Here is a 12,612-nt window from a genome sequence, read left to right as displayed (position 1 = left end):
TATCCATTTTACCAAGTTATGAGGGAAAAATCAGATCTTGTGAATTTTCCGAAAGTCCCTTCCCCCAGGTTCGTCAGCGTGCATCTTTTTCCATATCGGGTGAGGATCTTTTATATTGACCCAAAGATCTTGTAGAACGAGGGTGCTATGAGGAGCCTACAAGAAGAGTTAAGGTGCTGTTAGAAACAACAGGCTGAATCCCTCCGTTTAATTCATCTTAATTAATGGATTCCTTTATTGGGCAAAACAATCTCGAATGTAAAATAAATAAAATCACACGGTAATTCATATCTGAAAAAAGCTAAAAAAAAATTGTAAATGTATTTCGCTGCTTTTAGAACATCTCACAACCACCTCATGCCGTCTTCGCTTGTCGCTCCTTCTACCCAATGCTGGGATTCCAAGCCAAAAATTGACTCCCCTATTTTAAACACTTGAAAAGTAAAAACAATTTCGAAGTGAGAAAGAGCGTGTTTAACTGCTTTGCCGATAAAAATTCCAATAAAATTGACATAGCCAGACCTAAGTAACCTTAAAAAGAGCCAGTTTTGCATGAAATACACCCGGACGCCAGGGAAAATCTGCCATAAATACAGTTTTAGGAGTCGTTAAGACATTTTACAAAGACATAAACGCAAATCAATAGAAAATCGAAAGTAACAATCATGAGAATATGGGTGGTCCTGAAAAGGACCGTTATTCTGAGCAAGTTCTAAGTAGATTTACTTGCTGCTGGTGTACTTGGTGACAGCCTTGGTACCCTCAGAGACTGCGTGCTTGGCCAACTCACCAGGGAGGAGAAGACGGACAGCAGTCTGAACCTCACGGCTACTGATGGTTGAACGTTTGTTGTAGTGAGCCAAACGACTGGCTTCAGAAGCTATTCTTTCGAACAGATCGTTGACGAAACTGTTCATGATGGACATAGCTTTGCTGGAGATGCCAGTGTCGGGGTGGACTTGTTTCATTACTTTGTAGATGTAGATGGAATAACTTTCCTTCCTCTTCCTCTTTCGTTTCTTGTCTCCGGCAGGGCGAGTGGCCTTGGCCTTGGAGGCCTTCTTGGCTCCTTTCGAAGCAGTTGCTGGTGCTGGTGGCATTGCGTCAGTTACACAGAAGTGAATTAACTGTCCAACTCCTTGCCTACTCTATTTATAGTTGACAAGTAGGCTCAGCGGAGCAACTGGCTGACGTTGCGCGCCTTTCAATTTGATTGGTGGAGCAGCCTAATCACGTGACATAAACCCGCGCTTCAGCAGCTTCTGACTGCTGGAGCCTACTGACTTGTATTTAAAGGCAAAAAGCAGCGCTTGTTGTCATTCATTCGGTTCGTTTGTTGAAAACTGTTATCCATCTTTGAATAATGTCTGGTCGTGGTAAAGGAGGAAAAGTAAAGGGTAAGAGCAAGACCCGCTCATCCCGTGCCGGGCTTCAGTTCCCCGTCGGTCGTATCCACCGTCTTCTCCGTAAGGGAAACTATGCTCAACGTGTTGGTGCCGGGGCCCCAGTCTACTTGGCCGCTGTGATGGAATATTTGGCTGCCGAGGTGTTGGAATTGGCAGGAAATGCTGCCAGAGACAACAAGAAATCAAGAATTATTCCCCGTCACTTGCAGTTGGCCATCCGTAACGACGAAGAATTGAACAAGCTTTTGTCTGGAGTGACCATTGCCCAGGGCGGTGTCCTTCCCAACATCCAGGCTGTTCTTCTCCCCAAGAAGACCCAGAAGGCTTCTACCAAGTAAATTACTTAAAGGAGGCATTTTTGCTTTCCATATCAACGGTCCTTTTCAGGGCCCCTACATTTTCCTGATCGTCCTCTCGACCCCGTTTGCGATTTGTTTTCAAGGGATCGAACATTGTAATAGTACGTTAGTGTTGACTGGAGCCCTCTTTCCATTAAATTTTTAATCGTATGAATTTGTGCAGAACATTCGCCGCAAGAATTTTCTGTCAGTCTAATCATTAGTGAAGTAGCATTTGGCCATAGCTTGTTTTTATCACCATTTATATTTATTGTAAATTAGGACTTCAAACCCAATTTTCTTTTTTCTTGTTCCATAGTTTTTTCCTCATAACTTTTAGGAAGATGGGTTCTTTATTCAATGAAATTTTATATAAATACCTTTCAGACGGTATACATTACGATTATAAAGAAATCTGGGGGTGTGGAGAGGACTTCGGGAAGTTCATATCCGAGTTTTTCCCTCATAACTGCATGTGTGTATATATGTATCTATCTCTATATATACTTAGAGACAGTAATAACGACGGAAGGGTTAAAAGCGTAAAAATAATTGAAAATAAAATGAAACGAAATTGAAACCCAAACATTAAAAACTTGAAAGTGAGTAGAAATAAACACTACGCTAAAGGTATCTGTAGAAAGTTGAATGTAATTTCGGATCACAAATTACTTTATAATCGTAATGTATGCCGCTTGAAAGGTATTTATATAAAATTGCATTGAAGAAAACCCATTTTCCTAAAAAGTTATGGGAGTAAAACTCATCTTGTGAATTTTCGGAGGTCCTCGTTTTGCGCGCATTTTTTTTTCATATTCATTTCCTACACATTGTTTTTTACACCTGTTGCACTATTTTTTTCTGATTTTCGTTACTAAAAACGTCCGTGATCTTTACTATAATCATTAGTTCCATTTTAATTGACGTCGCTTTAGGTAACGATTACCTTACAGCATTCTCTAGTGATAGGAGGTGAGTTCCACGATTGCCGCCCTCGTTCAGCACTTGTTTGTTTACATTAATTGGTAATTAACGATTGTCTTGGCCCGAAGAAGATAGAAATCCTGTGAGAGGTAGTTAAACATTTCTACTGTCTGAATATACTCGATTTCTCATCGCCCATACCCCAGTATAAATTCGTAAATCACTTCCTAAATTAGACTTTCATTTTGTGGCATCATTGTTTGTGTGTCTGATATATTTTAACAAGTTTCCCCATTTCTGTACATCTTTCATTATTCATGACATCGTAACGAAGTTATTTGATAAGTAATTATTCTGAAATGATGGTCACTGTTGAAACGCAATAAAATATAATGGAATAGTCACAGTTGAAATGTTTTAAAAGAATGATTGGTTTGTCACAGCAAGAATACTTCACAAAATCACTGGGATGATCATAATTCTTTTAATACAGAATGGATGGTCAGGACAGGAACGCTTAAAGACTGGATGATCGTAGTTGGAACACTTTTGTTAAAACTTCCTATAGACATATTTAGAAAAATTTGAAAAGTTGGTGCATTTTCAGGTAAATATTTCGTAAAAGGACCCGTTCGCGGGTTTTCGTTTTCTTCTCCAGGTTATTTCGCATGTTTTCGACGAATTTCACTTTTTCCCCATCTTTGTTTTCACAGCGAAATATTGGCGGGTCCGTTATCGTAAATAGCTGTTACGTGGTAGCAGTGCGTGTTAGAAATAGCAGCTAAATCTTGTCTTTTTTTACGCGTGAAAGCACGCGAAATAACCTGGAAAAGAAAAAAAAAACGTGAGGTCCCCACCATCCCTCCCCCTTTTTTTTCCTGAAAAAAAGTGGTTTGTGGCGGGTTTAGAGATAAGATACGTTGAACTCACACGAAATTACCTGTGGAAAAAAATTATTTCACACCGACATTTGAACGGGTCCTTTACGAAATATTTACGTATCCACACATGTACAGTGAATCGACAATTATTTTCTATTCCAGACAAACTGGGGATGCTACCATTTTCAGCACCAGTAATATGCCTTATTTAACCAGGTCTGCGTCTTTGTTTCTCATCCTTCCTCCCGCTATCATTATACGCTGGAAGAAATAGCTTTGATCACCTCTGTCTCTCATTCTTCTCCGTCACAGATGGATGTAGTTATTCACTGTCACACTTGTTGGTAAATTAAATTTTCAAAAAGCCATTTGAGATACTTAGAATAGACGAGTCATTGACACTGCAGATTTTGTTGTTGTTAGTGTCTCATCTTATCAAAGCGACACACACCAGTGACATGGCATCAAAATATTATTTTGAGCTTTTAAAAATTATTTCCACAAAACTGTTACTTTTGTATTTAATGAATATTTCTGTATTATGATTAAAATCACTTGATATAGTTTTAAACAGTGTAAATCCAGGCAAAGTATTTGATTTGAATTTCATAAAGTTTGATTTTTCAACTTTCAGTACTTGTGCTTAAATATCTTCTCTCCAATAATTTTCCTGTTAACTCTTCATTGTCTCTTATGTCTTTATTTCAGGTTATCCGATGACAGTTAAACATATTTCACCTCAAATTTTGAAGACCAGCAATTACTCCATCAGCCAATGTCAGCCTGATTCTACAAGTTTTGATTAATTGGATATCAGATATTTTCCTGAAATTGAAGTTCTTTCAGAAGTGTTTATGGAAAAATTTTGTGTAAAAGTTAAACTGGTACGGATTTAAATATTTAGACATAACCTTGCTAATTGGAGTGAGTTTATTTACCACTAGTTAATTATAAGATTTTATTCTAATAAATTTTCTTGAAAGCATTTCTGATCATCTTGAACATAAACAGACTCTGTTAAAGTCCACCATACAGGGATAATATAATCTTGGAAATATTTCTGTTATATATTACAAAAACTACAGAAAGACGTTAAAAGAAATTTTATATTTTAGGGAAAAAAGAGAAAATTATGGTTTTTAATAAATCACAGACTAAAATTGTTGATTCGTCTGGTCAGACACTAGAAAACCCAAAAGAGAAATCACACACTTGTGATATATGTGGAAAGATATTCTCATCATTAAATAATTTAATTGAACATAAATTAATTCATTCAGTATCGAAGCCGTATCACTGTGAAATTTGTGGTAAATCATTCACTAAAAGCAGTTTCTTATCTCAGCATGAGCGTATTCATACAGGAGAAAAACCGTTCCACTGTGATATTTGTGGTAAAACATTTTCTCAGAGTGGTCATTTGTCTTCCCACAAACGTGTTCACACAGGAGAGAAACCGTATCATTGTGATGTCTGTGGCAAAACATTCTCCCACAGTTGTAGTTTGTCCAACCATAAAGGTATCCACACAGGAAAGAAAGCATACAAGTGTGACATCTGTGCAGAAACATTCTCTTGCAGTGGCAATTTGTCTTCTCACAAACGTATCCACACAGGAGAGAAACCATTCCAATGTGATGTCTGTGGCAAAACGTTCTCTCAAAAGGGTAATTTATCTGACCACAAATATGTTCACACAGGAGAGAAACCCCACGTCTGTGTTACTTGTGGCAAAACATTCTCTCAAAGCAGTAGTTTGTCTTCTCACAAACGTATTCACACAGGAGAGAAACCTTACCATTGTGATATTTGTGGTAGAACATTCTCTCACATGAGTGGTTTGTCTTACCACAAACGCATCCACACTGGAGAGAAACCATATCATTGTGATATTTGTGGTAAAATATTCTCTCAAAGTGGTAGTCTGTCTTCTCACAAACGTATCCACACTGGAGAGAAACCATACCATTGCGATATTTGTGGTAGAACATTCTCTCTCAGTGGTAGTTTGTCTTCCCATAAACGAATCCACACATAAGAGAAACCATATCAATGTGAAAAGTTTTCTGGAAGTTTTGGTTTGTCTCAACATGAACATGTCCACACAGGAGATAAACCATACCATTGTGATATTTGTGGTAGTTTATCTTACCACAAACGTATCCATATAGGAAAGCTCTAAAGATGGAACAAACTCAAGCCTATGTGACGCTTGATGTATTGAGAATTTGCCCTTTTGGGATATGGTCCAGTATGAAATGCTTCAGATGTTGTCGTAGTATCTCATGTCCAATGTCTGTATCTTCCTTTGAATCTTGGCTGTGAGAATCCATGTTACACATGTATACAAGATGATGGAAAGTGCTAGTGCATGCAAGAATCTGATGTTGTTCATAGTGACATTCTTACCTCTCCATATTGGTTGGAGTTTGGTTAATTCAGGCATTGTCTGTGAGGTTCCTGCAAGGATTTCAGGCCTTGATCCATTACCTTTAATAACTGACCTCAAGTTTTTGCTGTGCTGCACTATCTCTAGTTTCTGTCCTTGTACAGAGATGTCTGTTGAGATGGTGCCATTAGCATTTATTATTATTTTTTTTCCCATTGATTTCCATCCCAAACTTGATGGAAGCTTTATCAAACTAATCCAATCGATTCTTCTCATTTGGCCAGCCTATCAATGTCGTCAGCAAATCTCAAATTTGTGTTATTCCTCCTTCTGATGCTAATTGTGAGCACCTGGTTGTGAAAGGCATCGTTCATGGTCTGCTCCAGGAATATGTTGGGGTAAAGGAAGCAGCCCTGGTGAACTCCTACAACAGAATGGCATCACTCTTCAAATTGTATGAGGACTGCAATGGTTGTCGTCACATAAATTTTGTTAAATAGTATGAATTAGCTTCTGCTCCATGTTGAATTTTTTCATTGTGGCTCTTGGAATACACTATCAAACATCTTAAAGACTATGAAAACATGGTCAACAGTTTTATAAGTAGAACATGAAACCAAATCTTGTACATAAATTATATAATTTACAGATAAAATGCTCTTCAGTCTTTTTTATCAACTATTTAATTTGAATCTATATAATTGATGTTATTTCATACTAAATAAGGCAGCACACTGGGCGAAATGCTTGGCAGTATTTCGTCTGTCTTTACATTCGGAGTTCAAATCCTGCCTGGTTGACTTTGCCTTTCATCCTTTTAGGGTTGATAAATTAAGTACCAGCTGCATGCTGGGGTCGATCTAATTGACTAGCCCCCCCCCAAAAAAAAATTTCGGGCTTTGTACCTTTAGTAGAAAGGATTATTTGATATCAAATATCAGAGATTATTGTGCAGAGAATGAGAGGTGAACACTTGATTAACTTTGTATATTAAATGATAATGATGGTGGTTTATCTGGTAAACATGTGATGTAGCCAGTTTATGGATGGCAGACAAGTGAGACACACTCACAGTAAAATATATTTCCCAGTCACTGATCAGAATGGGATTCCCGTTGTGTAAAAAGCTCCATATGTGATCCATTATGACTTCGAACAAGCAACTCAAAACTGCACAAGTTGTGAGTACTGCATTCTTTATGGAATTAAATAACTAAGTTGTTGTAATTCTTGTCGACTGTTGGTAATACATGAAAAGCAATTTCTTAAACCCCAGGCATTGCTAGCCTGGGGTTAAACAATAACAACACAGCATGTATTATGCCATATAGTCAAAAGAACCAAAAAGATTGTCAAAGAATTTCCTTGCTAAATTGACATTTGCTAGTTAGAATATTTGACATTTTTAATATTTATAAACCTGTATTTTGGAACAGTATCTCTCACACATCATTATGTTTATATAAAATGACGCGGGAGGAATTTCATAGCACCGTGATTAGCTTCACACAATATACGCAGCAATCTATGAAAACTCATTCTTCCAGTATTATGTGGTATATAAGTTTACAGTGAATATTAAAGATGGTTTATAGAAAATGAACCAAGGAACTTTGTTAACCTCTCGAAGACAAAGCTTTCTTATGCTGCAATGTTGAAGAAAATAAAGCTAGTAAAATACAGAAACAATGTTTGAATTTCAATAGACGATTCTATAAATACTATTAACTGTTTCATCTGTAATGAGGAAAGTTTGGAAGAACTGTATCAACAATAACACATCTCCAACATTTATATACTTACTGTAGCCAAGCTTCACCTATTTCCAAGCAAAACTGATATTTACCTCAAGACCAGACATGTTTTTATGGAAGTCTGGTTATGTATGATATCACTTGTATGGCAGTGAGGCTTGTTTAGAACTATCAGGTGAGTCAAGACAAGGGGACATGCTCACACTGAAACTATATATATATATATATATATATATATATATATGATTGGCTTCTTCTGGTTTCTGTCTACCAGATCTACTCCCAAGGCTTTGAAGCTATATGTGGTTAAAAAGTCCACTTTGCAACCATGTGGTTTCAGGTTCAATCCCAAACTGAAGCACTGTGGGTGTGTTCTACTACAACCCTGGTTTGATCGATGCCATGTGACTTAATTTGGTAAATGGAAACTGCGAGGAAGCCTGTCAAATATACGTCTTTGTACACCTCCCACACACAACGAAGTGGTGTTGGGTTTGTTTTGTTTGTTCCTTAACTTAACAGCTTGTCAAGAAGAAACTAATAGAATAATTACCAGACTTGAAAAATAAGTACAAAGATTGATTTGTTCGACTAAGCCCTACTAGGAGATGCTCCAGCACGGCCTCAGTCAGAAGACTGCAACAAGTAAACGAGTCGTCTTTTTCAGTCAGTATTAGCATCTTCGTTCTTTCAAACACTGACTTTAAATGTTTGAAAATTTTCTTGTACACATTCCAGGCCTCAACAGACCACTCAAACTTTTTCTGGCATAAAATAAACCAATTTATCACAGATTGTAACAACAACAAAGAGTGATGAATCGGTTAAGGAATACCTCAAACCAGTGATGCTTTTGTGAGACATTAGCTTTTAACTCAGAGTTTATAGCTCAATTCCTTTACAACTCAAAGCTGCTGGCAAAAGAATGCAACTTCGTTAGTATCAATGGAATTGTGTAGACAAATTTGATAACAGATGCTTTTATTTCTGAAAAAAAATGTCGCTGGTATAGAACTCAGATGACAAAAATAAAATGTTAAATATGGAAACAGTATTGGACTTGAGCTCTACAGAATGCTGGCATTTAAATCAGGATATCTTCATGAAATATTACTGCTGTTATAAAAGAAAACATTGAACAGAAAACTATTTCAGCAGCTGCTACTCAAATATGTCATTTTTGTGAGAGTATCGACATAATTTCAGAAAATGTCCAGCCAGAAATGTCTTATCACAAAGTATGAGTAAATGTCACATCACGAGTGTAGATCATTGTTCTCAGGTGTGCAAACCATGGCACTTGAATGTGGGTCATTTTCTACAAACTTTACATCTAGAAGTTTTTACCCGTGTTTGCCAGTTATGATTAACGAGATTGCGTTCGCATAAGAAACTTTAACATCAAATAAAAGTTGATTGATCTGTCTTGAGGGTGTATTTGTGGTTCACAAAACTAGATCAGAGAATGAATTTTTTAACGAAATGAGACGATTCGGTGCAGGTGTTTGAACGTTGGTAATTTGGCACAGCTGACTGGACATTGGACTTGTTTGGGGGGAGACTTTTTGGCACTGGAGGCAAACAGAGAGAGAGAGAAATAAAGATGTATTAAATGACCCCCAAATGCTACAACCACGTCTCCTGTTCACATACAAAAAAAAAACAAATAACAAAACAAGACACGCATAAACAGAGGCTGGGTTGTAGCAATCAGTATAATTCGATACATCATGGACAAATCTCTGATTTGTTCTGTGCCAAAATTTTAATCCAGTCAGTTCTATTTTGTCGAAGGTGTAGAAAAATCCATTGTGAGAAATTCTTTTCTTTTGTCACGTTGCGTCAAAAGTCCCCATGGAGACAAAGTGAAGCAGAAAAAAAAGCTAAATGAAATTTAGTAGTCGAATAGTTTAGCAGTTGTGTCGACAAATTAGTTGTTAACTAGAATAAGAAACAAAAATGTCTGATGACAAATCAGCGCCGTCAGAACGTCTCCATATTGATTTTAAAACAAGATTCCACAATGGCAAGTTTTACCTCAATAAGTGGATTACGATTGAAATACAAGCGTAGATACATAGATCACATCGACATAGCTTTTTGTTCAGTGTTTATCCATCTGTCCTTTTACAAATAAAGATTTCTCAAATATTTTAGCGGAAGAGTTTCCCTGAAATGGAATCGTTTCCAATGTATTTCTCTCGTTTGTACTTGTTGCTAAATTGCAAGTTTAGACTTGCAATAAGATTTCTCATTTGCTTCGTAGTTAGATGGCTTCCCCACCTCCTGTGTGCATTTCACGCCTTTTTAAGAGACTATTATTAATGATTAAATTATTTCCAACATATTCAACAGTTTTTCTTCAGTGTGCTTTATTTTTGTGAACAACAAGACGAGAATTCTTATCGAACCCTTTTCCACATATTTCACAGCGAAACGGTTTTTCTCCAGTGTGTATTCTTATGTGATTTTTTAAGTTACTGTTAGATCTAAAAATCCTTTCACATATTTCACAACGATACCGTATTCCTTCTCCATGTAGTATTCTTTTGTGAGCTTCAAGATGATAATTACTACCAAATGATTCTCCACACATTCCACATTGATGTGATTTTTCTCTGGTGTGTATTTTTTTGTGTATTGTTAAATTACCGTTTGTGATAAAACGTTTCCCACATATTTCACAATGGTAAGGTCTTTCTCCGGTGTGACTACGTACATGGAGAATAAGAGCCGTATTATTATAGAAAGACTGTCCACATACTTCACACTGGCATGATTTCTCTCCAGTGTGTGTCCTTTTGTGCGTTGTTAAAATATAATTAGTGATAAAATATTTTCCGCATATTTCACAGTGGTAAGGTTTTTCACCAGTGTGACGACGAACGTGGATAACAAGGCCCCAATTATCACCAAAAGTTTTCCCACACATTTCACAACGAAACGGTTTCTCCCCAGTATGTATTCGTTTGTGAGCTGTAAGGCCTTTATCAAAGGCGAATGATTGTCCACATATTTCACAATGATAAGGTTTTTCTCCAGTGTGTACTCTTTTATGAACTTCAAGATGAGAAACATTCACGAAAGATTTCTCACAGATTTCACAACGAAACAGCTTTTCTCCGGTGTGTATTCTTTTGTGTTTCGTTAAATTACTTTTGTAGGCAAAATATTTCCCACACACTTCACAAGGGAACTGTTTGTCTCCGGTGTGGATTAGTTTATGGATCGTTAAACTACTCTTAAATGCATAATGTTTCCCACAGATTCCACAGTGAAAAGGTTTTTTCCTGTCGTGTATTTCTTTGTGCGCGAAGACTTCACGCTCTGAACCGAATGTCTTCCTACAAATCTCACAGCAATATTCAGAGACATTCCCGTGTAACGATGCCTCGTTAGTAAACGTTTCTCTCTGCAAAGGTTTCTCATCTCTCTGTGTCCTTGGATTCGTAAAAGTCGTTGTTTTAAAATTGTCCGAGGTATTAACCTCCTCCATATCAATTCTATTATAGTTCAGCTTCTTGTCTTGGATACCATGGTGCCGTGTTTACATGATTTAATGACAACACGGTTTAATTAATTTGGTCGGATTGTTTATAAACATCCAAGAGAAGCGGTGTCGTTCATAATTTTACGCTCCCTGAATAACACCGGTGATACACGTTAAAGGTCCCTAATATAATTTAATACTTTTAGAAGCACTTTCCTCCAAGTGTTGCTAAACCAATTTAAAATAAGATACATCCAATGAAATAACTAGTAACTAATTCCTCCTCAAATTACATTATGAAAGACACACTTGTTGATATTGTACTCGATGTATTTAGATAAACGAGTTGTTCTATTACTTTGTCCAGGGTAAATAGTAACGAGAAGCGTGGATAATGCAATCAATGTTGCAGGCAGGAGAGAGAGGTCTTGAGATGCAGTAATGAAATGTTGGTATTAAATGTATTCAAGACTCTACACGATTTTACTCCATATTGTGTTATTAAAAGTGATTTAGATGGGAAAATGCAAAAGACTGTTAATTGCAAACCTCTCTCTCTCTCTCTCTCTCTCTCACTCTGTCTGCCTTCTGCCAGACGCGCATAGTCTCCAACGCAGTCGTAGCGTTCTTTCACTTGTCCTCCTCTCACCCAATACACTCCCAATCCCTTTCGCTCTGTCTCTCTGTTTCTATGTACGTACGTATGTATGTGTGTGTGTGTATGTATGTATGTATGCAGATGTGTCTGTGTGTGTGTGCCTACGTAATGTATGTCTGTCTGCGTGCCTTTGTCTATGTATGTATGTATGTAGACACACATACACATTTCTCAACACGGTCTTTAAAGACATTAAGCTACTACTTTTGAAGCTAGCTACCCGGTCGGCGAGACACTAAAAGAATACGAAGCGGTTACGGGAGCGAAAATTAACCCGGAAAAGCCAGTGAGCTTGCGGCTCGGCACCTGGAGAAGCAAGCCCATAACGTCCAACAGCGTCACCATCGTGGCACACTGGACCGACGGACCGGTTAAATTGCTCGGAGTCTGGTTCGGACCAGACCTCCAAATGGGGAAGAACTGGGATGAAATAACGAGTAGGGTGGCCACTCGCGCCTAGCAATGGGCCGAGAGGAAGCTATCCCTAAAACGTCGGGCGGAGGTGGCGAACGCGTACATCACATCTGTTATCTATTACCGTCTGACCGTCGTGCCTTGTCCCGACCCTTCCATCACAAAACTGGAGCGCATACTCTTCCACTTTTTGTGGATGGGAAACTTTCCGATGGTTAGGCAATACATTTGCTGTCAACACCCGCTAAATGGAGGGCTGGACATGCCGTGGTTGATGATGCGCAGATATGCGCTGACACTGCGACATCTCCAGCGCTTCGTAGGCGACGATGAACAGGTGTGGTCGCAGTTTATGAAA

At 37.8% G+C, this 12,612-nt stretch overlaps 2 protein-coding genes and 1 pseudogene across 2 annotated transcripts; 2 read left to right on the top strand and 1 right to left on the bottom strand.

The window, feature by feature from the left end:
- Positions 1-37: 37 nt before the first annotated feature.
- Positions 38-1,181, bottom strand: LOC149133958 (histone H2B, gonadal pseudogene; annotated as a pseudogene).
- A 124-nt stretch (positions 1,182-1,305) lies between these two features.
- On the top strand, positions 1,306-6,593 carry LOC149133957 (histone H2A-like). The gene is made up of 3 exons (XM_089359051.1): positions 1,306-1,740; positions 4,258-4,433; positions 6,223-6,593. The coding sequence occupies exons 1-2, from the start codon at positions 1,364-1,366 to the stop codon at positions 4,274-4,276; spliced, it is 396 nt and encodes a 131-aa protein (XP_089215177.1). The 5' UTR covers positions 1,306-1,363; the 3' UTR covers positions 4,277-4,433; positions 6,223-6,593.
- On the top strand, positions 4,682-6,593 carry LOC106883680 (uncharacterized). Its single transcript, XM_014934780.3, has one exon. It carries the CDS (start codon positions 4,682-4,684, stop codon positions 5,585-5,587), a length of 906 nt encoding a protein of 301 aa, XP_014790266.1. The 3' UTR covers positions 5,588-6,593.
- Positions 6,594-12,612: the final 6,019 nt, after the last annotated feature.

The sequence above is a fragment of the Octopus bimaculoides genome, chromosome 10, assembly GCF_046866305.1.
Source record: "Octopus bimaculoides isolate indiv1 chromosome 10, ASM4686630v1, whole genome shotgun sequence".
Classification (NCBI taxonomy): Eukaryota; Metazoa; Mollusca; class Cephalopoda; order Octopoda; family Octopodidae; genus Octopus; species Octopus bimaculoides.
Note: the sequence above shows the minus strand (reverse complement) of the source record. Positions and strands in the feature narration are given on the sequence as shown.

Bases quoted from the DNA above. Each gene is read 5' to 3' on its own strand.
- LOC106883680 (XM_014934780.3), top strand. From the start codon at position 4,682: ATGGTTTTTAATAAATCACAGACTAAAATTGTTGATTCGTCTGGTCAG.
- LOC149133957 (XM_089359051.1), top strand. From the start codon at position 1,364: ATGTCTGGTCGTGGTAAAGGAGGAAAAGTAAAGGGTAAGAGCAAGACC.